This window comes from Piliocolobus tephrosceles, chromosome 1, assembly GCF_002776525.5.
Source record: "Piliocolobus tephrosceles isolate RC106 chromosome 1, ASM277652v3, whole genome shotgun sequence".
Classification (NCBI taxonomy): Eukaryota; Metazoa; Chordata; class Mammalia; order Primates; family Cercopithecidae; genus Piliocolobus; species Piliocolobus tephrosceles.
In genome coordinates this window covers 172,101,026-172,126,302 of record NC_045434.1, presented here as the reverse complement: position 1 = coordinate 172,126,302, position 25,277 = coordinate 172,101,026, and the positions used below count along the sequence as shown (strand labels likewise).

At 42.2% G+C, this 25,277-nt stretch overlaps 1 protein-coding gene across 15 annotated transcripts in view; it reads left to right on the top strand.

Annotated features, from left to right (window-relative positions):
* The window catches only part of ELAVL4 (ELAV like RNA binding protein 4), a 156,484-nt gene extending 131,985 nt beyond the window's left edge, over positions 1 to 24,499 (top strand). For 6 of the 15 annotated variants that reach the window (XM_023187132.2, XM_023187149.2, XM_023187095.2 and 3 more), the window contains 4 exons: positions 14,512 to 14,665; positions 16,302 to 16,527; positions 18,156 to 18,194; positions 21,556 to 24,483. In XM_023187132.2, the coding sequence (XP_023042900.1) occupies positions 14,512 to 14,665; positions 16,302 to 16,527; positions 18,156 to 18,194; positions 21,556 to 21,883 (747 nt within the window). In that variant the 3' untranslated portion in view covers positions 21,884 to 24,483. Of the gene's footprint in view, positions 1 to 26; positions 1,797 to 14,511; positions 14,666 to 16,301; positions 16,528 to 18,155; positions 18,195 to 21,513 lie in introns of those variants that run through there. The other 9 variants (XM_023187107.2, XM_023187117.2, XM_023187099.2 and 6 more) reach the window with 4 other exon arrangements.
* The last annotated feature ends 778 nt before the right edge of the window (positions 24,500 to 25,277 follow it).

The following is a 25,277-nucleotide window of genomic DNA, read 5'->3' as shown; positions in this document are numbered from 1 at the left end:
TTTTAAATTGCTCTTTTGTCTTTCAGGGCACTGTTTACTTCTGCTTCTGTTTGCTTTGATAGGTGACATGAGATTTATCTCTTTGCTCTGACTCCCATGAAGGAGTAGTTAACTTGCCTGTCTGGAAAAAAAACAACAAGTATCTTGTTTGGAAGTGTACATTAGAGAGATCTCAGGACCATCTAGTACATGTTTGTGAACTTTGGTCGAATTTCTCCCTCCTTTTCAAATTTCTGGAGTGCAAAACACTCTACTTTAAATGTAATGCACAAAATAGGTTCAGGCAAATCAATAGTTAATTCCAAAGCTGTGAAGGTTAATGATTAACAGGTGGATTCAGGGAAGGTTCTGGAAAGCACTAAGGGAGTGGTGGAGACTGTAGTGAGCAGTAAAGAGGACAGCTATTCTGCTGCTGCTGCTAACTGTTTAAACCCAGATTGTTGCCAGATCTACCGGTTGTTCAATACACATGAAAATCTAGATTTTTTTTCATGCCAATCTCCCAATTTTTAAAAGCTAGAAAATAACTCAAAGAATTTTAAGAGTTATGTAGGTGGGCCAAACAGAACTTAATAGTTGACCTTTTGACAGGCAGTTTGCAAACCACCCCCCAACCCACCCCCACCAAAAGAAAAAAAAATGAACTCAAATTTAAATATGAAAACATTGTTTTGCCAATTGGTAGTGAATGGCTCATTACAAGTCCACTACAGGCTGAGCATCCCAAATCAGAAAATCTGAAACCCAAAATGCTCCAAAATTTGTAACTTTTGGAGCACCTACGTGACACTCAAAGGAAATGCTCATTGGTGCATTTCAGATTTCAAGTATTTGGATCAAGGATGTTGAATCGGTATAATGCAAATATTCCAAAATCTAAAATCTGTGGTCCCATTTCTGATAAGGGATACTCAACCTGTACTAGGAGGTACCCAAAAATGATGGTTCCCAGTCAACAAATATCCATTTCCCTTTTATTAGGGGCAGTGTTAGCATGACTGTGTGTGAATACTGACAGCATTTAGAGAGCAATGTAGACCTCTGTCCTCCAGGAGCATGCAGTCTAGGCATCAGCACAGCACCAAAGCAGAGAAAGAGCATGATGTGTAATTAAGCTCCCAATGCATAGTGTGGATGGTGACTCCAGGGGAATTGTTCTTTGGGTTATAACTTCTTTAGTGGGAGAAAGTTCCCACCAGACATCTTGGAGATCCGGCTCAGAGAAGTGAAGTGACGTGTCCAAAGCCATACAACAGGCCAGCAGTGGAGTTCAAGTTAGCTTCAAAACGGCGTCTGAAGGATTCTTTCAGAAGAGGAGCTGCTTAATGTGTTAGCATGAGCTTGAAATAACAATAGTAAAGATTAATAGTAATGCTAACTTATAATGAGTATTCACTCTGTATCCAATACTATTATAACCCTTTTACATGCTTGATATCATTTCATCTCTGAAATATCCCTGGAGCTAGGTGCTTTATACACATCAAATCTAATTCTTAAAATAACCCTGTCAGGAGGTACTATTATTACCTCCTTTATACAGGTGAGGAAACTGAGACCCAAGGAGATTTAGAGTCATACCCAGGATCACACAGTTGACAAGCGAGACTTGGAGTAAGAAAAAATGTTTTAAAAATAACTCTCTGGCAGTAGGTCGTAAGTGTTGGAATGTCACACTGCCTGCTTGCTCAGCAACACGTGCATTCTGTGAGGATGTGTGGGTGTGTATGTGGCTCTGTGCACACATGGGTTATACTCTCTGGCATGGGAAGGAGAATAAAAAGCAAACAAATGAATTGTGTGTCTCCTCCAGGTTCTTTAGTAAACAGACATGGATCAGGGCTTCTGCCATCAACCTAGGGACAGACCTGACTTCATTTCTTCTTGAGTCCCTGCTTTCCAGGCTCTGTGCTAGGTCCTCGGATTTGGGTGAACCAGAAATGGCAGTGCCCTAGAGATTCTTCCATCCATGTGTGTCAGAGCGCTATGGAGTATGGACCATGGGCTTACATTCACTAGCCTTCCAGAGCAGCCTGGAACCCCACTTGGGAAATTGGGTCATTGTTTAGTGTTTCAACCCTGAGCCCAGTGGAGATGACTTGCCTCATTTAGCGGTTTGGGATGCTATTTGTTTAGCTTTGTTTTTGGTGCGTGCGTGTGTGTGTGTGTGTGTGTTTTAGACAGAGTTTCGCTCTTGTTGCCCAGGATGGAGTGCGGTGGTGCGATCTTGGCTCACCACAACCTCTGCCTCCCGGGTTCCAGCAATTCTCCTGCCTCAGCCTCCCGAGTAGCTGGGATTACAGGCATGCAGTACCACGCCTGGCTAATTTTGTATTTTCAGTAGAGACAGGTTTTCTCCATGTTGGTCAGGCTGGTCGTGAAGTCCCGACCTCAGGTGATCTGCCCGCCTTGGCCTCCCAAAGCGCTGGGATTACAGGCGTGAGCCACTGTGCCCAACTGGCTTTGTTTTTTACAGTTATCTCCAATAGGGATCATTTTAGACACTGGAAATGGCTGTGGATTCTGAAAAATTATTCCTGGTACTCCTTGACCCCACACCTGATGCCTGTCCCAGGCCTGACTTTCTCTTGGGCTCCAAAAGAACAGCTTCTGAATTTACATTGTAATTTTATACTTTTACTAAGAACCGCTTCCGTGAAGTTGCATTTGGTCCAGCTCTGTCACATTCATTAGGAACAAAGAAAATGAGTACCTTCAAAAGAGAAGTATGTTTACCAAAGTTTTGAATTGATGTTCAAGTTACATTGAGAACTTTCAGTAAAAAGTGATCCAAAATGGAATGTGAGGGTTTGGTATCACATCCCCTAAACCTTTCGGAGTGTTGGGACACCTGTTTGGGTTTTGACCTAAATATGAGTAGGATTAGACAAGTGTTCGCTGCTGGCTCTGCCTCCAGAAGCTCCTGCCTCATGGGGGACACAGACATGCAAATGACCAACTCTAAAGCAGTGGGACCGGGCAGTCATGGGACTGCAGAGGTTTCTATTTGATATTGGGGTTGGGGAGATAGGGAGCTGTGCAAGGTTTGAGTGAGCGAAAGATCTGTTCAAAGTGCCAAGAAAGTTCATCTATCAATGATGCACCGCATAGAATGTTTGGCAGATGAACCCAGAGCTTGCAGGCTGCTGTGGTAGGTTTTCATCAGCCTTAGACATTGGTTTCCACCAGCTCTATTAGAAGCCTTATTCATTCATTTTTAAAGCAAAACATGCTTCTTTGTAAATAATTTGGTATTTACAGAATAATATCATGAAGGCAATATCAGCCATTCCTAAGCCAACAGTGTTAACATTTTTATATATTTCCATCCTTTTTTAAAAAAATTGAGATAGGGTTTCACTCGGGAATGCAGTGGTGCAATTCCAGCTCACCATAACCTCCACCTCCTGGGTTCAAGCAATTCTCGTGCTTCAGCCTCCCGAGTAGCTGGGATTACAGGCACCTGCCACCAAGCCCTGCTAATTTTTGTGTTTTTTAGTAGAAACAGGGTTTCAGCTTGTTGGCCAGGCTGGTCTCAAACTCCTGACCTGAAGTGATCTGCCCACCTTGGCCTCCCAAAGTGCTGAGATTACAGGTGTGAGCCACTGCGCCCAGCCGATTTCCATCCTTTTTTAATTATATGTGCACAAATGACTTAGTGACTTACCTTTTTCTAATAATTACATTAAGCTGTTACTCAAATGATTAAAATATGACTTTAAATAAAATATTTCCAGAGGACAGGTATTATGAATGATTGCAGGACTGGATCTGGGATGAAGGGGCAAAAGAGCTGCTCCTGCCACTCTGAGCAAATCTATGAGAGTTAGCACTTAGGCAGGCAGCGGGTGAGAGAATAAGAAAGACACTTAGCCATGAGGCAGCGGCCCAGTTCTGGAGGCAGCAGGCGTAGAGAAGGGGAAGGTGTGTGAGGGAAAGCTTTTCAGAAGTAACATCTTCCTTCTCTGGGAAGGAGTGCGCTCCTTCATTTCCACCTCTTCCTGTTGTGGTGCTGCTTAACCACTTCTCCATTTTCACTTTATTCTTCTAATACCACTAATGGTGCCTCTAGGGGTCTTTCCACACTTGAGCTTTGCAGGTTCCAGTTTGCCCCTCCCACTTCTTTCTCTTGCCAGGGGTCGTGGGGGAGCTGCACCTCCCCCTCTCCTCCCTGCATCCACCTGCCTTGCTAAGGGCCTCCATTCCGCTGAGGCATCTTTTCTTTGCACTCAGCGTAAGCAATTATTTCTCCTATCACTGCTCTTAATGCTTTCCGGAGAGTTAGCAGATCATTTTTTGCTGATGGATATCACCCCACCCAGAAATGATGGACTGCCTCCCTCAGTCTTGTTAATAATAAAAAGGCATTTTCTCTCCTCCTCCATTTTCGCTAGAGTCACAGCCTGGGCGAGAATGGTTCTCTGCCAAGGTCAGCAGGGGCGGCTGGATCACTGAATCCCCAGGGAGCCAAGAGAGAGCATGTGGCAATGCCAGCGGAAACCAGAGACACGTTTACCCCAGTTGTACTAGTAACCCTCTCTTTCTTGTGGGAGATTTTATTTGGCTGCTCAACTTCCCAATGCCCTGTTCACTTCCTTTGAGTGAATAATTTCAAATACAAGGATAGGAGTTGGAGAGATGGAAATATAGTTCCCCTCTTCTCTCTGCTCAGTGAAGGTGATACAATCCCAGTATCTTGAAAGTCATTCATAGTGTCCTGTGTCTACATCTAAAAAGGAAATTAGACCAGTGTGGGTTGAGAAGACACTGGTTTTCAGAAGTACATGGAATGGGGTCTGGGGGCTTTAGTTGTCTACAAGTGTAAAAGAAGCCAACAGTGTGATGTGAGCTGCTTCAAAAAAAAAAAAAATCAGCACAACTTTGGCTGTGTTGGGAGAATTATGGACTCCATATCACAGAAAATAGTGGTCCTTTCTTGTCCACTCTGGTCAACCCATCCTAGTGTCTTATGTCCCATTCTCAGCTTCACATTTTTAAAAGATTGTCTAAAGGTGAATGACAAAGATGGGAAAGAAGTCTCTGCACCCACAAATTCACCTCACAATCGTCGCTTTTCTATTCTCTAGGAAAGAAAATTCTGCAGTGATCCTGAGGCATTAGTTTGATCCTATATTTCAAGAATCTGGGAAGAGAACCTGTGTAGATATCAGAGTAGAATGTTTGCCTTGGGTGGTGGTGAGGCTCCGGTCATCAGAAGCATTCCGATGAACTCATAAGGGATGCTGCAGAAGGGATTTCAGCCCCACAATGGAGTCTGACTAAATGATCCTAAAGGTCCCTTCTAGCGCTGAGATGCTATAATTTTGTGTTATTTCTGGTCATAGAACTGCTCTGTCCAGCATAGTAGCCACTAGCAATATATAGCTATTTATATTTGAATTTAAATTAATTAAAATTTAATGAAATTCAAAGTTCAGTTTTTTGTCATACTAAGCATGTTTGAAGTGCTCAGTAGCCGCTTATAACTAATGGCTACCTATATTAGACGGCACAGATAAAGAACATTTTCCTGATCCCGAAAATTCTGTGGGACATTGCGGGCCTAAAACATCACTGGCCCCTGAGGATTAAAGACTCACTTCTTCATGGTGCTCATGCAGCCTCTGGTCAGGATGGCTGATCTGTCAATGATCAAAGAGCACCACACTCCTCTTCCTTCTCCCCTTTTGCCCATTCAAAAGAACTCTGAGTTCAGATGGAAAATCAAGTTCCAGCTCTGTCAAAAACTGGTAAGGATGACCTTGGGCAACTTACTTTACTCTCTGAACTGGTTTCCTCATCTGCAAAATGATTTCTTCCAGTTCCAACAGTATAACTATAGTGTGATCTTTCTGGCTTGGTAACCTTTCAGGGAAAGTGACAGTTTGTGCCAAGCACATGGCTTTTATTTCACTGTCTAGGTTAGTGTGGCATAGTGGAAACATCCCAGAACATGGAATTATATCCCAGTTTGTCTCTTAGTTCAGCTGTGTGTCCTTGAATAAGTACTTATCTCACTGAGCCAGAGTTTGTCATCTGGAAAATGGAACTAATGATATCTTGTAGGGAATCATAGCTTACAGTGGATGCTCAAGAAATGCTCCCCAGAATGAAGATGATGGTGAATGGTGCTATCCCTAAGGTGAAGAACATTACATGAGGAGAGGGGAGGACTTTTTTCCATCTACATGTTTCAGAGATGAGTAAGGCAGTAAAGAATGAGTCTGAATTTTACTAAGACTTGGGCAACATATGTAAAAAGCTTTGTATAGGGGAAAGTATTATGAAACTTCCAGGTGGCCACAGTAATCGTATCAGTCTTTTATAAAGCAGGAGCCAGGAGTTGCAGTCTAGTGAAGAGACTGAATCTGGGGTCCTGAGCCCAAAACCAGATATTCCACTAACCAGGCCATGAGACCTTTAGCAGAGCTCTCCCTTCTGGAGGTCACTAACTAGACAGAGAGAACTTAGTACGTACTAAGTATGCCTCTTTGATAATTTGATAGATATTTTAAAAGAAGTTGCAAGACACATGAATCTATCGTCATAGCTTTTCTGTTCTTTAAAAGAAATACTTATCTGGCCTACTGGGTGCCAGACACCCTTATGATATCCATAGATACTCTTTAACTGCATGATTCTTTCTGGCTTCTTCATCATGTCAGAGTCAGCTCTTAGAAAATAAGCTAAAATCCACAGCATAAAGTATATGATACATTTCATTTCACTTGAGAGAGCATTTTTTTTTTGAGCTCTTGCCCTGATAAAGCTTTGAGACTAGATGCCACAGGGGTCTATGGAGATCACCAGAATGCTCAGACTCATAGGGCAGGTAAGGTGTTATCACAGATGCCTGCAATGGGAGGTAGGATAAGTGTAACTATTGCCATTGAAATATACTGCCTTGTATCTTCTGTGGAGTCAAAGGAGAGGAGAGTCATTTGTGCCTGGGCCTCATGGAGAAGGTGGCATTCAGTATGGGCCTAGAAAGATGGGCAGGAGTTTATTTTAACATGATGATGAACAAACAGCAAAACAAAGACATGGGAGTAGAAATTTTCTGGACATATTCAGAAAACTGTGACCATGTTTTTGTTTGAACTGGAGCATAGGGTGCATGAAGGGGTTGGCAGGAGATGAGAGGTTAGGCCAGATTCCAGAGGGCTTTGAATGCCCAGGTAAGGGGTTTAGACTCCCATCACAAAATGGCACAATCAGAACTCATTAGAGCCATTACCATCAAGTTTTACCTCTGATAAAAGAATAGCACATATTAGGTGGCAGGTAGGGGAAGTATAAAGAGTGGTGCTACATAAGTGGATGCCTGTCCTGTCTGTGGACAGGCCTATAGCCACAGGCACAGAGGTAAACTGATTCTCACAATCAAAGCTGCTGTTTCCAGGAACCAGTTGGCTTCTTTCTTCTGTCCCTGCTCCTAGAAGTGGGATTATAGGTCCTTGAGAGGGTTTGTTCCTAGAAGGCCTTGACAGCATCAGAATCTGTTCTCTGATTCCATTCTCCTCATCTCCACAGGGACTTGTCTGCTCTGGGGAGTTTGTATGCTCTCAGAGAAAAGGGTGTTACAACAGATTGGGGAAAATCTGCAGCCTGATCTTCTGAAACGATTGGTTTGTGTATGTGTGTGTGTGTGTCTGTGTCTCCTCTGCTAGACTAATAGTCCTACATGTCAGGGACTGTTGTATTCATCTCTACACCCTTGGTGTCTAGCATAAGGCCTGATTACATAGCAAGTGTATCAAAGCCATTGTTTATTGAGCATTTACTGTGTGCCAGGCATTGTGCCTAGGAGTCTTAAATGCATTTTCTTGTTTAACCCTCAAACAGCTCTATTACAGAGCTTCTAAACTATGTATTCATGTGATGCAGCTCAGAAAGGTTAAGCGACTCACCCCATAGTCACACAGCTAGGTAATAAGGGTCAGGTTTCAAGTCCACATCTCTCCAACCCCAAAGCACTTGCTCTTAATTGCTGTCTCCTTTTCATTCTAGAGCAGGTGCTCACTTTCAGTTAAAGTAACATAAAAAGGAACTTCTTTGGAGTGATTTGTCTCAAAATATAGTTACCCAGTACTCTAACTAGCACCTATCAATGAGACCCATAGGATAAGGGGTGGTAAAGCAGAAAAGATGGCCCTGGGGTTTGAAGCTAGAACAATAATAGGAGAAGAATGGAAGCTAGAGGGGAGACACATGTGAACTCAGTAGAAGGAAAAACTTTTCAACAATTAATGAGGCTGGGCATGGTGGCTCACACCTGTAATCCCAGCACTTTGGGAGGCCGAGGCAAGCAGATCATCTGAGGTCAGGAGTTCAAGACCAGCCTGGCCAAGATGGTGAAATTCCTCTTCTACTAAAAATACAAAATTAGCCGGGCATAGTGGCTCATGCCTGTGATCCCAGCTACTTGGGAGGCTGAGGCACGAGAATTGCTTGAACTCAGGATGCAGAGGTTGCAGTGAGCCAAGATGGTGCCAGTGCACTCCAGCCTGGGTGACAGAGTAAGACTCAGTCTCAAAAAAAAAAAAAAAAAAATTAACGATGGCCAGCAGTAGTGTAGGATGCCGCATGAGATGGTGAGCTTCCTGTCCTTGGAAATGTATAAATTGAGTGGTCGGCTGTCTTGGATCCTGCCCTAAACTTTTGGGGCCACTTCCAGCACCAAATTTCTATGAAGCAGATTTCAGGAATATAACTTTCTGCTGAGTTCACCATTGCCACTGTATGTCACCTTTATGTGACACTATGTCTCCACTTACTATGAACCACAGTTATAGAAATTTGCAGTTTTGTGAACAGAATGCCTAGCTCATGAAAAAAATCCAGTCAGTGATAGAGGCCACGTCATTACTGTAATCCAGAGGGGCCCAACAAATGGTATTGCTGTTTTCCACATCCAAGTTCTTTTTTTTTTTTTTTTTTTTCTGAGACAGAGTCTCGCTCTGTCGCCCAGGCTGGAGTGCAGTGGCTGGATCTCAGCTCACTGCAAGCTCCGCCTCCCGGGTTTACGCCATTCTCCTGCCTCAGCCGCCTGAGTAGCTGGGACTACAGGCACCCACCACCTCGCCAGGCTAGCTTTTTTTTTGTTTTGTTTTGTTTTGTATTTTTTAGTAGAGATGGGGTTTCACCGTGTTAGCCAGGATGGTCTCGATCTCCTGACCTCATGATCCGCCCGTCTCGGCCTCCCAAAGTGCTGGGATTACAGGCTTGAGCCACCGCGCCCGGCCCCACATCCAAGTTCTAAACCAATTGAGAAGTAAGGCAAAAGAGAAAAGTGTATGGAATCCTAAGGTCATCTTTATTGCCAGTTAAGTCCTGGATGGGTTGCATGGACACAGTGGGCTCCATAACACTGAACTTTACACTTTTACAGACTGACACACCCTGTCACAAGTGCTCTAGATCCCACAGGCAGAGAGCAGGCCCTCATAAGACAGAGCCTGGAACAGAATGTCTGCTTCCAGCTGGCGTCTGGCTCCCAGAAGGAAAGAAGCAGGCAGCATCTGAACCTCACATGCCTATTTCTTTTCTTGAAGCCTCCATTCAGCAGAGTCACTCCTTTTCCATGGAGAAGAGTGGGTGAAGGGATAGCAATAGGCCTGGTCTGTTACTGCAGAGGGTTCTCTCCGCATGGAAGGAAACACTGGGAGTACGAAATGAGTATCTCCCTGTTGGAAGCAGCCCTCTGTATTGCGTGCTTCATTTCTTTCCTTTCCTTTCCAGACTAGGATTCTTGAAGCAGAGACACTCCCAGCACCCATCCCAGGGCCTGGCACACAGTAGATGTTTAGGAAGAGGAGGAATGAATGAACTCCCATCTTCTAGTGACAGTGTTTTTCTAAAGAAGCAATTTTCTGGGGCTGAAAAGGATGCCTTTTCCCTCTCATTTTATCCTCCTCATTGCACCCAACATGCCTTTATCGTGTTTTCCATGTCCTCACCCTTTTCTGTATTATGGAGGACAGAGAAGGAGTGAGGTGTTGCTGGATGATTCAGGGAACATTTTTCCTCAGGTCATGCTGTTCTTCCCACCCTTCCCAGGCCAAGCCCTGTGTATGAACAGGTAAAGGGAGTTGTGGTTGCTGCATGGGAAGAGGCAGCCCCAAGCCCTGGTCCTGATACCCCATCTGTGATGCATGACAATGCCTGCCTTACCCACCTTGGTGAGATTTGCTGACAGCAGAATTGGGAAGTCACTTTGGAAAGCGGAAAGTACTTTGTCGGCATAAAGCAGTGGGATCTGTGGAAATGTGTTAGAGGACATTCGTGTCAGTTAAGTGGTAAAAGATGGTCCAGACCCCACCAGGCTGGCAGAGGAGGGCAGTGCCTCTACAGGCATTCCCTGGTAGTGTTCCACATGTTTTTGTTTTTGGTGAAATTGGAGGTTATGTCCCAATGGGAGATAGATTCCCAGGCTGGCCCACAAAAGCCCGTATGACTCATCACATAATAATATGTATAAGTATCTACTAAGTTCTAGGTATGTGCTGGACATATTAAATACATTATCTCAGTTCTTACAATAACCCATCAAAGGATAATTGACCCCCTTTTTACCAGCAAAGATGTTGAGACTTATCAAGATCAAATTACTTGCCCAAAGTCATGCAGCTAGTGAGTACTGGAGCTGACCCACAGTCAGGGATCATAAGCATGATGCTATAGCATCCTTCTGGTGGAGGATGGGAACACTGTGAGCACCAGGGATGGGGAGAGCTGAGGAGCTTGGAGGGACTGCAGATCTTCCGTGGAGATCATCTGTAAAGTCAGCTGCTCACAGTCACCTGGCTTTGAGCCACCCCTACCCAGAGAGAAGAGTGGCTTCTTCACTCCCAGCTCTTTCTGAGTTCCAGAGGGAGGTCAGTGCTGGCCTAGAGATGCCAGTCTTGTCTTCAGAGATTCTGGAGGAATGAAGCAAACAGGACCCTGACTGAGGCAAGGGGTGTTCTCCAGGGTGCTGGCTCCAGTGTCGGAAGCCCTGTGACTCCAGGCCACTGGCCCAGGGGGATTAATATGCCATCAATTCTGACCCTCTACAGCGGCTGAAAATGCGCAATTCTTTGGAAATCTTTCAGCCTAACCAAGGACCTGACAACTGTAGTCATTCAGTTAGAATTTAATACTTGTATATGGAAAGTTGAAACTTTTAGATACTAGGATGAACATTTGGATATTCAATGTGGGAATATCTCTTTTCTGTCATTTTTATCTAGCCTAACCCCACAGGTTTCATGGACAGGGGACTAAGAGAACAATAGACTTAAGGTTCCATATAGGTGAGAAATACTAAACAGGAATTAGACTTGGTATAGAATGACTGATGTACTGTTCACCTTTGGGATTTGTTGCTGCCTTTGGGGATTTAGGGTCTGTCTCTGGAGATGTGTTGCAGTAATTCTCCCTGGCTGAGATTCTACCTGTGTTGGAATCAACTTTTGGGGAAATGGTTTTTGTTGTGTCACCAACTTTCAAGTGCCAGCTCCTCTTCCCTGGCAGGGTTCACACAGTTCCCTCTGTACCCTAGCTCTAACTGTGCAGAACTAATGGGAGTTAAGGTCATGACTATCCATTATGCATTTATTGGGTGCCAGGTACGGTGCTAAGCCCTCGATCTTCATCACCTCATTTGTCGTAATGATAGAGGAAGGCTATTATCAGGCCACCATTCCCTGACTCCACCACCACCTTTCTCACCACCAGTCTCAGCTCAGCTCTGTCTCCTTCCTGGCCCTTTTAACCTTTGATTAATCTCTCCTTCCTCTGTGTTTCAGTCACACTCATACATATCCCTGGCATAACACACACATCTTGTGGCACTGTGACAATTAGTCTGTATGTTTACTCATCCATTCTTCTGCTCAACATATTTTATTGAGTGCCTCCTGTGTGTTGTCTGTTGCCCTTTTTGGACTTGGAGTTCCTTTACAGCAAGAGACCATGCCTTGTTCTTGCTGTGTTCCCAGCACATACCACTGTACCTGGCTCACAGTAGATCCTGAGGAAATATTTGCTAAGAGAAGGCCTCTATGTGATGTCTAGTCCTAGAACAATCTTCTTTCAGTCCTTCCAACCCCAGGCACTGGAAAATGGGAAATTTGTCCCTTAGCTCTTAGCTTGGTGGAGAAATGCAGCTGGGATTCTGGGTGCCTGACTCTTCAGCGGTCCACCTTACTAGAGCTACAGTTAACTCCAAAGAGCCAGTAATGCCAGCATCATTTCCCATGAGCTGTGGGTGTTTATTCATTTTTTTTTCAGTAGGTGTTGAACACTCGATAGGTATCAGGCTATGTGCTGGGAGCTAGAGACACAGAGTTGAATAAGACACACACACACACACACAAGACCTACAACCTAAAGAGATCATCAGCCTCAATGGAGAGGTGATGAGTTAAGGTTGAAACAGGTTAAGTACCATGGTTCATTGAGAGCACTGCTGGGGAGATTATTTAGAAGAAGGTGAGATTAGAGAAAGCTGCCTAGAGAAGATGTCATTTGATCTGAGCCCTGAAGAGGAGTAGGATTTGGACTTGAGGAAGTAGGTAGGAAAAAAATGTCTGTATGAGCAATGGCATAAAAGTGGTAGGCTGTGTTTTGAGGGAGCACAAATGTCATTCAGATAATTAATTCGTCAGTAATTGGCAGGGTGAAACAAGGGTGACCCTCATTGCCATGGGCATATCACTATGATGTTTTTATTTCCTTCTCCTACCACTTCTTCCTCCTACTCAAAAAATGGTTCTGCTATTGACAGACTTGGTCCCTTAAAAAACAGGGGTGGGGGAACCTTCCGTGGAGTGAAACTCTGTCCAGACAGTCACATGGGGTTCCTAGTCCTTCAGCCCACACCCAAATGCACACACTGGGACCCTGTGTATAAAGGCCCCTGTACCTCTCAGCCATGTGCTGGGAAGGAGCCTCCAGAGGCCTCGCAGCCCACCCATGAGTTTCTAGAAGATGGAGATACTGAAGGCAGCTGCCTCACTCCATCAGCAGGAGGAGGCCAGCGAGGCAGATTAGTCACTCACATCATTTTATCTGTTGAGTCAACATCTATTTTTAGGTATGGAACCCATAAAGGGACCTGGCATGTCTGTCATGGAAAGGGGGAGAGTGCCATGGATGAGGGTTCTGCTCATCCTTCATCTTCTTTGCTAGACCCATTCTCTTCCCTGAAGGTCACAGAAGCAAGGCCCACTTTACTGCTGGAGGTTTAGGTCTTAATGTCAAAGGTCTGGTTTAACGTGTTCAATTCCTTTTGCACACATGCTTTTGTGTGTGTGCACACACACACACACTCTCACCCCTACAGTCTTAATAGGTCTTATGAATCAGTTATATGGATTAAATAAAACTTCCAACTGAAAAATGCTAAGGCATATAGGTCTCTTCCTGTCCAACGTTGTCAGATGTGCTCTGAAATGACTGTTTTCATCATCTATTCTGAGCCATAACCACCCCAGAAATAGCTTTAGCAGGAAAGTGCTTTTGTTAGACTAGCTGTAAATTATATTTCAAATGTCTGATGTTGTTTTCTTAAAAAATAAATAAATAAGTAAATGAAAGTCTAAAATTAATGACTGCTGGGGTTTGCTTTGCTTATGTGTACTGCTACAGATTTGGCTTCTTGCAGATGGAATTTCAGATCTGTTTACACTTCTGTGTTAGCTTTTTGGGGGAAAAAAAGCAGTTGAGAGATCTGGGAGGACAAATTTACAAAGTCGAACTTATTATAACCATTGGTGAGGCTCTCTTCTCTCTCTCTACTGCCCTTTCCCTCCCTCCTTTCCATCGTGCCCCCATTTTGTTTGTTGTGGTTTTTATCTGCCCTGCTTCAAAGTTAGAGGCAACTGGTCCTTGCAGATGTGACGACAAGGTCACATATCCAGTTTCGCAAGCAGATGTTCATTCAGCCCTATTTCACCAGCACTTTGTCATTCGTTGAAGAGCAGACCTCATGGGAGCAGACTGGAGCAACACAAAGGATGGAACATAAAAAAATCTTGCAGAAAACCTGATTGCTTTTATGTATTCAGGAAGAAGGGGATGGGGGTAGGGAGGGTGGCAAGGAGAGAAATATGCAGAGCAGGAATTCATGAGGTTCTTTTTTTTTTTTTTTTGGTTTATTCAAAGATTATTATGTGTTGGATACAGTAAATCATCTATACACCCACATCCAGGAGGTAAATCTTCAGAACTCCATGCGTGGGTAGCTCTGCATTTAACAGCTGCCATACAGTAGCTATTTTGTTCTGCACTTAGAGACCCTTATCTGTGCATTTGTTTTAAGTTATCATCAACTCTCCTCTTGTTCCTCTATTGTTGTTCTCCTGGTTCTCATTAGAAGAGTAGCTAAAAATCTGAACTACTGAGTGATTTAAACTGACACAATTAGTTGTAACAGTAGATGAGGGACGGTCATCTTGTTTGTGGACTCGGCGTCTACTCTGAGGGTGATTGCCTATAATGGAATTAGCTCCTCTTGCCTTTTCCTAGGTCTCATATGCTCGTCCGAGCTCTGCCTCAATCAGGGATGCTAACCTCTATGTTAGCGGCCTTCCCAAAACCATGACCCAGAAGGAACTGGAGCAGCTTTTCTCGCAATACGGCCGTATCATCACCTCACGAATCCTGGTTGATCAAGTCACAGGTTAAGTGTTTCTTTGTAATTTCTTTCTGTGTATATCAATGTCATCAGCCCTGTTACTCATAAGAGCAGAAGGTTGATGGCTGCTTAAGGCAGATGATATGGATCATGAATAGACAGATTTTTGACTTGGAAGAAAGACTTCTTATCGGTCAACTGCCCAAATTTAAAATGGGCCATCTTGGGAGGTAGGAGTTCTCCATCATGGGACTTGTTTTAGCAGCAGCTAAACTACTTGGCAGGGTTGTAAAAAGGATTCAGGCATCAGGTTGAGAGTCGAACTGTATGACCTTCAAAGTCTTTTTCAGCCCTCAACCAAATAACATTACTTTTATATGTGAAAAGAACCTGTATGCGTAGCTATAACTTCAACTCATGGCATTATAGAGTTAGGAATTGTCCCATTTCACACATGAGAAAACAGGTTGAAAGCGGGGGATCTAACTCCCCAAAGCTAGTGAGTAGCAGTACAGGGATCTGAACTCAGGATCCGGTACTGGGGTTCTTTGTCCACAATAAAGAAAGGCAGCCACGACCTCTCAGTAAGAAATGTCAGGTACTCTAGGTTGCATTTTTAATGACAAGGTGTTTTCGCCTATATCCAATTTGATTCCGATTTAGAACTCACCCCCTGAGAATAGTTTAGCACGTTTATCATGTGATTCATGAGACAAACCTTCACAGAAGTTGGCTCTGCCCCAGACATTGTGCAGACAGACACTGGAGACCAAGAATGAAGCAGGCACTGCCGCACCCTTACAGGACTCCAGTGTGGAGTCCAAATACTTGCTAGAAGCTGTCAAGTACCCCTGAGAGCTCAGGAGAAGGTGTGCCATGCCTGGTGGGAATTGCTGGGAAGGGCCCATTGAGGAGGCAACGTTTGATTAGGGGTTGGGAGGATGTTTCAAAGCTATCCAGCAAAAAAGGAGGGACAGAGCATTCTAGGTGGAGAGGACAGCATAACCCAAGGCATGGAATCGAGGAAGAACACAGTCTATTCAAGGAGCATCAGGCAGTTCATGGTGGCTGGTGTGAGCCCCAGTAGGGAATTTGGGGCCAGATTGTCAGAGGCATTGAATCCTGTACCAATAAGTCTAGAGTTTATCTGGGTGCAGAATGGAGCCATGGAAGGGTATTTTGTAGGTTTTGTTTGTTTTTCATTTTAGAATGGGAGTCAGTGAAGAATAGGTACTATGTACAAGGTAAAAAATTTAAAAAGTACGAAAGAGCTATAGAAGATGTTTTTAAAGTATGTGATGCGGTCAGAGTTCACTTTTCAAATAGATTGCACACTTGCTACATGTGGAGGACACATGAGAAGACTAGAAACTGGATTGTGAGTGATCAGTTACAGTAACTTTTGGGAGGTGAGGATGGAGCATAGCAGTGGTAGAGGACCAGAAGGGCCAGATGAAAGAGATCCCTATGTTCTATGGCGGGGAGGCATCAGTCCAGAGCCATGATGGCAGGGATGCAGGTAAATGTGTTTTAATGGGTGAGAGATCAGGGAGCTGGGCTCAGCCGTGGCCCCACAAGTGAGTTTACTCCTCACACAGTATCCATCGGACCCATCTCTTCCCAAAGATGTTTACCAGTTTGGTGTGTTCACTCTTTACAAAGGCTCTTTCTCTTTCCCCAGGAGTGTCCAGAGGGGTGGGATTCATCCGCTTTGATAAGAGGATCGAGGCAGAAGAAGCCATCAAAGGGCTGAATGGCCAGAAGCCCAGTGGTGCTACGGAACCGATTACTGTGAAGTTTGCCAACAACCCCAGCCAGAAGTCCAGCCAGGCCCTGCTCTCCCAGCTCTACCAGTCCCCCAACCGGCGCTACCCAGGTCCGCTTCACCACCAGGCTCAGAGGTTCAGGTAGGCATGCCCAAGAGGAAGAAGCCCTGCTACAGGGGTTCAGAGCTGGGCAAGAGCCAGGGAAGCCTGTGGTCCTGACAAATGGGGCAAGGGTAAAAGCTTCTACCACCAGGAATCAGTGTGCAAAACTCCCCCCAAGCCTCAGTTTCCATTCCTGTAAAATGAGACAGTTGGAACAGATGCCCTTCTAAGCCCTTTTCCAATTTACTGCTGTGACTGTATAAACTTCAGATTCTTTGGTAGAAACAAAATTTCTGTATTTAACCAAACATGAAGGTTCAGTTTCAACAACAATTTATCACAGATCAGTGACCACATTCAGCAGATTAGACTTAAGGCTGGACAGTGGCTTTTAATAAACTTAAAAAATAGACCATAAGGCAGATCCTTGCCAGAGGGAGTGGTTTTTCCTGTCTTCTTTTCCCTCGGCGGGTAACTCCGTTGAGTTCAGGGGACGGGGAACTGTCTAAGGTGTTAACCTTATTATGTTAAGTCAGTAGATTCTGGGAAGACAGGGAGGAAGATCCTGTCCAAGCCTGATTAGTGTTTATTTCGAGTTCCCAACTCCCTGGGGCAGGGGGCATCGCCCTTCTCCTGGGACTTTTCTAAAAGACAGGTTTCTCTCCATGAAGGCAGTATGACCTTGACTGGTCTCGATTATACAAGAGATCAAAATATTTTTGACTTACCCATGATAAATTCTAAACAATTATTTTATTCCACACCACATCCCAACCTCCCTTTGATGAAAATGTTTTTCTCTTTGAGAAACTTCACGTGGGAAATAGTAGGTCCTTCTATCTAGGATAGTATGCTCCATCTGGCTACATGAGAAAAATCATCCTCTTTCGTGTCCTCCTATGCCCTGTGAATTTGAAATGGTTAATGATTTCATGAAGAGACCAAGTCATCTAATTTTTATTTTGCATGAGAGCACATGCAGTATTTATGTAAAAGCCTCTCCAGCAGACTTCTAATGGTGGAAACTATGGTTACTACTGCCCTGTGGTGTGAATAGCTTGTCCCCAAGTAAGGTACTGAATGTGAGGAAGATTATAGCATAATGGCAGTTTGCTGGGAGGTGCTATCAGGCAGTAAACAGTAAGCTACTTTTTAAAAATCTTAACCTGCAAACTCCCCCCTGCCTCCCAAAAATGTGTGTAGTAAGATGATTTAGTTAATATAGCAAGGCCAACAGAAAATATCCGTTCCGATACATATTGTGTGCCTGTGTATTGTTAATCTGGAACAGAGACCTTTATTTACAAGTTTAATTATAGTAAAAAGGTGAACAATTTAAGAAGCCCCCGCTTTGAAAAATTTCGCATACAGTGTAAAACAAAATCCACACAAACGTTCTGAGAGGTGGGGGGAATGGTATTAATTCAGATCTTGAAAGAAAGGGAGATTCGTTAGACACTTGCTTTAAACTCTAGCATTGACCTGAACATGAATTACTTGCAGTTAGAGACAGAAAAGGGGGAAACTACCAGTGGAGAGACTCCCAAGCAGTGGGGAAAGTTGTTGAGCTTTTCTTCTTTGAAAATGGAGCATTCTTATTAATAGTTCCATTGAGCGATCTTGCCATCTGTGAGGCATTAACCCAGAGACCCTCCTTCTCTTTGCAGGCTGGACAATTTGCTTAATATGGCCTATGGCGTAAAGAGGTAATTAAAACTCCACAGATTGCCAGATGTCCATGTTGGCACAGACTGGGGCTAGAATTTTTTTTTTTTTTTTTTAATTCACTAACTTTACTTTAAAAAAAAAAAAAATTCCTCCTTTTTCTTCCACCAGCATGTCAAATTCTTAATTTTAATTTCGGACCTCAGTTGATTTTGTTTCTTTTAGGGCACACAAAATGTATTTGTGTGTTTCACTTTTTCTTTTATTTGCAGGTAGGCTTCTCCTATGGTTCAGGTGCCACAGCTACCAAGCCCTTAATAATCTGGTCCTTTGAATGGCTCCCCTAAGGGGAAAGGCTCCGACTCTTTGCTGGCTGGTTTTGCAAACTTGCAGAGCAAACTGTTTTGCATTAGCAGTGCCAAGATTCAGTTAAGAGGGCAGATTCCAACAAATCAGAATTAGAACATTTTGCTAATTGTGGTTGACAATCTTATGATTTTTCAGTAGAAAAATTAGATTTTGGACTACCAGCTCTGGCCAAAGGATAAACAAACACAAGGATGACTTTCTTACTCCTGCCCCCACTTCAGTGTGCATTTCAGAGCACATCCTGAGAATGAAGTGTATCTGTGTGCACCTCAACCAGGGGTTTCTTTTGTTACAGGTTTTAACAGTTATTATAAATCCTCCCTTGGTTATATGTTACGTGTGTTTTAAACTTGCTGTTCCTTTCACTGAAAGGCTTTTTATGGGGTTGGGGGCCCAGAGTCAAGGCTTTTGGGGCTCTCTGAATGCAGATTCAAAGGTTTTCCAGACCCAGTGTGAAATCTGAATCTTGGAAAGTTGGGTGTGTGATGTCACTGTGTCCATGAGATTCCCATATGTGCTTCTGATAAGCTCCACTGCACTGCTAGGGACATAGTGTCTTCATCATCTTGCTCAGTAGAGCTGCACACTTTAATTCCCCTTCCTACAGTCAAGGCAAAGAGATGTAGTCTTTAATAGTCCACATCACACTCCCAGTTCTTTCACTGGCCATGCATGGTAAGTACCCTGACTCTGGGAACTGGTGCACAGTAGAGGAAGTAATCTGACTGCAGACTTCACTTTAGAGGACCAGCCTCTCAAATCTCAATCCCAACATCAATGAAGATAACTATGAGTTATCTCCACATTTCCAGCACACTGTATGCCTGTTCCCAGGGATTTTACATCTTTTCTAGCTCTATCTAATTCCTTTGCTCCTCTCTGACATTAGTGAGGTGGTGCTAAATGTTATGAAAAGAGAAATGCTTGTAACATAGATAAGATAGGGGAAGACACAGCTGTGGTAGGCCTGCCGCCACCTCCTCCACTGCCCCACCCAGAGTAAACATCACTAGCTGATAATAGCATTCTCTTTTCCTATTGAACCCAGATTTGGATTTAGAATGCTTCCTACCAAAATGCCGCAATTAACTGTCACCAACTAGGATAAAGGCTGTACTTGCAATCTCTTTGCTGGCCCTAACCTTTGACTTATAATAAATACTTAGCTGTTTTCCACCTATAAACAGAAAGAGGTCAATTCACCAGGGTCAACTTACCTAGTTGGAGGAGAGAAGATTAAAATGACAATCTTCAGAAATGATACAAGTTACAAATTGTCATGGATTTGCACTTCTAAGAATCTACACCATGATATTTTTTGGCTTTTTCTTGTTAATTGTTTTTAAACAAGAGAGAAGATTGACTTAGTGAATAATAGCAAAAATATTGTCTATTGAGTTGTTAGATTTAGCATATATTCAGTAGCCATTTGATTATCCAAATTCTAGTTAGATATGGAACTATTCTTTAACAGGACTTTCAAATCTCCAAGAATATTTGCTTATTTTTAAAAACAGTTGTAGCTCACACTTTACACCATGCTCGTCGCTAGTTTTTGCTTTCTCTCCTTTTCCTATCTCCCCCAGTAAAACCCTGGCCAAATGAAAAGCAAGAAACTATTCAATGTATAGCATCAAAAATCCCTATATAAGATCATGCCTGTAATCCCAGCACTTTGGGAGGCCAAGGTGGGTGGATCACCTGAGGTCAGAAGTTCAAGACCAGCCTGGCCAACATGGCAAAACCCTGTCTCTACTAAAAATACAAAATTATCAGCCAGGCATGGCAGTGCGCGCCTGTTGTCCCAGCTACTCAGGAGGCTAAGGCACGAGAATCACTTGAATCTGGGAGGCAGAGGTTACAGTGAGCCGAGATAGCACCACTGCACTCCAGCCTGGGTGACAGAGTGAGACTCCATCTCAAAAATAAAAAATAAAAAATCCCTATGTAAGCTTTGATGTGAAACAAGACATTAACAAATATTGTTCTGCTGTAGGCACTGGTAACCTAGTTGTTTCAACTGGTGCATCCATCACAAATCACACAAGAATTTATTTCATCAGACAGTGAATTGAATTTAAAGGGTCATTTTTTTCTTTTCAGGATTACACAAAAACTGAGAAGATTTCTAAGCCTAATACAAAAGCAGCTGTAATAGGGCAAATAATAATTTTATGCTTTTCTAATGTACAGCGATTCAAGATATATAAATGCACAAACCACTTGAAGTCTTGCTCCAATGATGCTTAGGAATAAATTCCAGATAACATAGCATAAAGGAGTAATACATCTTTATTATTATTGCTTGAGTTTGTAGGGGAAACCCTTTTGGATAAATGCTAAATGAAAAATGAACTACCCATCTGTTTAATAGCAAGACATGCCTGTTCATTGTCACGTATCTCCATCCTCACCAAGAAACCTTTGACGACCATAGGTCAAGGGAATGCAAAAATGGTAGACTTAAGCACTTTAGGGCCATCTCCTAATCTGCCTTTAAAAAAAAAAAAAAAAAAAAAATGAAATTTCCCAAGCACTGGCCAAAGTTAGTCACTTATTCAACCAATAAGTATTTATTGGGCATTTTCTATGTGTCACTGTATCTGTGAGATTCCCATATGTGCTCCACTGAATAAACAAATAGAGCCACAGAATGAATGAAATAGACCCTTTCCCCCAAGAGCACATTGTCTATTGTTGGGGTGGGGTGGAGTCAGGGTGGGGTGTGCTCTGAGCATCTACTGTGATAGAACTATTATAGAGCCTTGCTCTGGGAGCCCTGGGATTCCATCATGGTTTTTAGAAATTGACCTAGATCTTTCTCTCAGCATGAACATACCCTAGCCAGTCAAGCCATTCCCATCAGAGGAAATGACATAGCCATTAGTTTTTACATTTTGGTTTTTAAACCCTGAAGACTCTCCTGCAAACACTCACTCAGCCCTCTGCCCCGTGTCTGTGTCTGTGCATCTGTGTGTTATCCTTGGTCAGACTGATGTCTGGACCAGTCCCCCCTTCTGCTTGTCCCCCCAGGTTCTCCCCAATTACCATTGATGGAATGACAAGCCTTGTGGGAATGAACATCCCTGGTCACACAGGAACTGGGTGGTGCATCTTTGTCTACAACCTGTCCCCTGACTCCGATGAGAGTGTCCTCTGGCAGCTCTTTGGCCCCTTTGGAGCAGTGAACAACGTCAAGGTGATCCGTGACTTCAACACCAACAAGTGCAAGGGATTTGGCTTTGTCACCATGACCAACTATGATGAGGCAGCCATGGCCATTGCCAGCCTCAACGGGTACCGCCTAGGAGACAGAGTGTTGCAAGTTTCCTTTAAAACCAACAAAGCCCACAAGTCCTGAATTTCCCATTCTTACTTACTAAAATATATATAGAAATATATATGAACAAAACACACGCGCGCACACACACACATACACAAAAGAGAGAGAAACAAACTTTTCAAGGCTTATATTCAACCATGGACTTTATAAGCCAGTGTTGCCTAAGTATTAAAACATTGGATTATCCTGAGGTGTACCAGGAAAGGATTTTATAATGCTTAGAAAAAAAGAAAAAAAAAAAAACAAAAAAATACCTTTGATGCATTGAATGTTCTTTCATAGCTGTCGTTGTTGAATATAATATACATAGATAGCGATGTGCAGGGATTTTTACCCAGCCAGCTAACTTTACTACCTTCCTTGAAGGTGGATCTTTTTAAGATGACCATTCGCTCATTTGAAGAAGAAAAACAAAAAACAAAAAAAATAATAAAAATAAAACAATTTTTACAAAGTAATGGGATTCAAAGAAAGGAAAAAAAGATTTTTCTTTTTTGTCAAAATGTCAATCCAATCAGATTGGTAAAAACCCCCACACAAATTAAAGAGGAATAATAAAAATTGCAAAAATAAAAAAAAAAAAAAACTTTTGCAAATTTTTTTATTTTTCCTTTTTTCTTTTATATCATGTGAACTACAACAGTCTTCTGTTAGGGGATGGGGGCAAGGGGGATACCTGATGACATTAACAATTTAATAACATTAACATTGTTGCCAAAGAGGTGGTCTCTTTGCTGAAAATGGGTTTCAAGAAAAATCTATTTTTATAAAATATAAAGAATTTTTACAAGAGAATCTGGATTTGAGAAAAAAATATTTTGACTGGCTAATTTAGGGGAAATTGACAACTTTGTCGCGTTCATACTGCACTGGTAACTTTTTAGAGATCAAGATGTGTGTTTTAAACTGGATTCGTAGACTGTTTTTTGAAGGATGGGCTATAAACAGATGATCTTCATATCTTTTCATAGCATGTAATAATAATTAAAAAAACAATTATTAATTAATAGGGGAAAGGAGTGTTCGTTCTACCCAGGGTACCACAGTTCCCCACAGTCAAAACCCAAAAGCAAGGAGATGAGTTGAAAGACAGTTTTTCTTTAAGTCATCAGTATGGGATGTCAGCAGAACAAAAATTAAAAAGATTAATTTTCCTTTTGATCTAAAACTTCCTTAGTTTGAGCAGTAGGTGCTACGAAATTATTTACATATCTTAGTATCATAGTTAAATGTAATGTGTTTAGGAGAGGAAAACAAAAGATACATTTGCTTTAAATTCATTAAGAAATTTTGAAATTCACTTTGTAGCCCATGCTGATAGAATTGGGCTGTGTTGGTACATTTGAAACACTGTTTATGTTGCTTGAAACACTTATTTATTTAATCGCCGATGTGATGATGCCTATGGCCGAGATCAAATATAGCTAGATTGGCTAGACTACTTATTTGTTTACTTAAACTATGGGAAGAAGCATATTATTGTGTCATTCTGTTGTGTGTGTATGTGTATATACAATATAAATATATATATATAAAGTTATTTTTTCTTTGGGTTAATTTATTATAAGTTGTAACACTTGGCTAGTTTTGTTTGTATATGTCTTAAAATGTTTTCTTACGATATTTAAGTGACAGTTAAAGAGGTATCAAGGTAACTTGTGTAGAACTATTGTTTGATATATTGTCATGTTTGTTGTGAATATTTTTTCTTACTGCACAGTAGAAAAATAAAAACAACTGAGTCTTTATTTTAATGTAACTCAGATTGGGGAAAACAAACAGAGCTAAGGGAACAAAATGACTGAGGGAGCACTCTCCCACGTCCAGTGCACTGATCATTTTAGTATGTTTGTGCTTTGTACGGTTATATATTTAAAACAAAAACAAAACAAAAAAATACAAGGGTTCATGCTCTTCCCTGGGTAATAGAAACAGTTACTCGCTATGCATAATCTAGTTGATAGTTAAATTTGCTATTGCTTTTCTTGTCTTGTTATATAAAATCTTTTCAATACAAGTTTAGTCTTAATGGTAATAAAACGTTATGGTTATTTATAACTTGTGCTTATTTTGTGCATTTTTTCCCATGCTGAACCCACTAAGTGCATGTAGACAGGACTGTTGTTCTCACACTGAAGAGGCAAACTTTGTAGTAGTCGTCGTAGTGGTAGACAGATTACGAATACCAAGGCTGCATCATAGACTCCTCCTTTAAATTTTTTTTCTGTTTTTTTTTCCTCTTTTCGGTTTTGGATGTAACACCAGATTTCAGTTCAGAGAACACTCGTTCAACATTCAGGGAAACCTTTTTACGTCACCTGCTATGAATGAACGCAGTTTGCTGGCAAAGTTTTGATGCATTTGCTAAGCATTAGTGGGAAAGGCATGCCAAAATCTTCTCTATAATGTGTTCAATCTTGGGGGAAAAAAAAAGGAAAAAAAATCTTAGGACCAGGCAGTTGTATACTTTAGTTATTAATGAATGACTTCATGTTAATCTTGCTAGTTTAGATGATTTCCAAGGGAAAGTATTGTAAATGTTTTTTTTTCATAATCTTGTTGTGTTTGAATTATTTGTACTTTATCTGTCCAGACAATAAATGAAAGTGTGTAGAATGGATTTGACTTCCCAAATTTTTAAATGTGTTTATTTACACTTTTTTTCTGTACCATCTTCAGAGTTCCCAATATTTTAGCCCAGTCCCTGAAAGTCAGCTCGATATTCAGAAGTCACTGTTCTGGTTCCATGCTATTAAAAGTGTGGTGGTCCGCAACCAGCAGTATCAGCATCATCTGGGAGCTTCTTAGAAATATAGAATCTGCATTTAACCACATACCCAGGTGAATGAATCACTGGTCCTTTCAAGTTTAAGGAGCACTGCCCTGGTTGATAAGCCAGAACACTTGGCCTTACCTTTGGTGTTATGATACATTAGCACCTGTTAGTCATTTATAAGAAGGCTTGTGACTTATTCAGAGGACAGGGAGCCACCATTTGCAGAGCATCTATTATGTAACGGGCAGGCTGTATGGTATCCTCTACATTCTCTCACTTTATCCTCAGCAACCTGAGGGATGTAGACAACATTATCCTCATTTCACAGATGACAAGACTGAGGCTCAATAAGAATAGTAACTTGACACCAAAAGCAAGTTTCCAGCTGGGATTTGATCCAAGTCTGATTCTACTGCACAGCACTCAGCATTAAGGTTACAGAACTTGAGCATTAAGAAATATTAAGAAAGCAGACCGTTTGTATTGAAAGTGACAGCTAAGCAAGAAAGGTCACCTTTTTATTTTAGCACTCATTTCTGTTTAAAAGTAGGAAATATTTGGCTGTCTTACCTCTGAATAAAAACTCTAAACAAGGAATTACTCATTATGTGTCTAAAGAACATGATTTATGCTCAA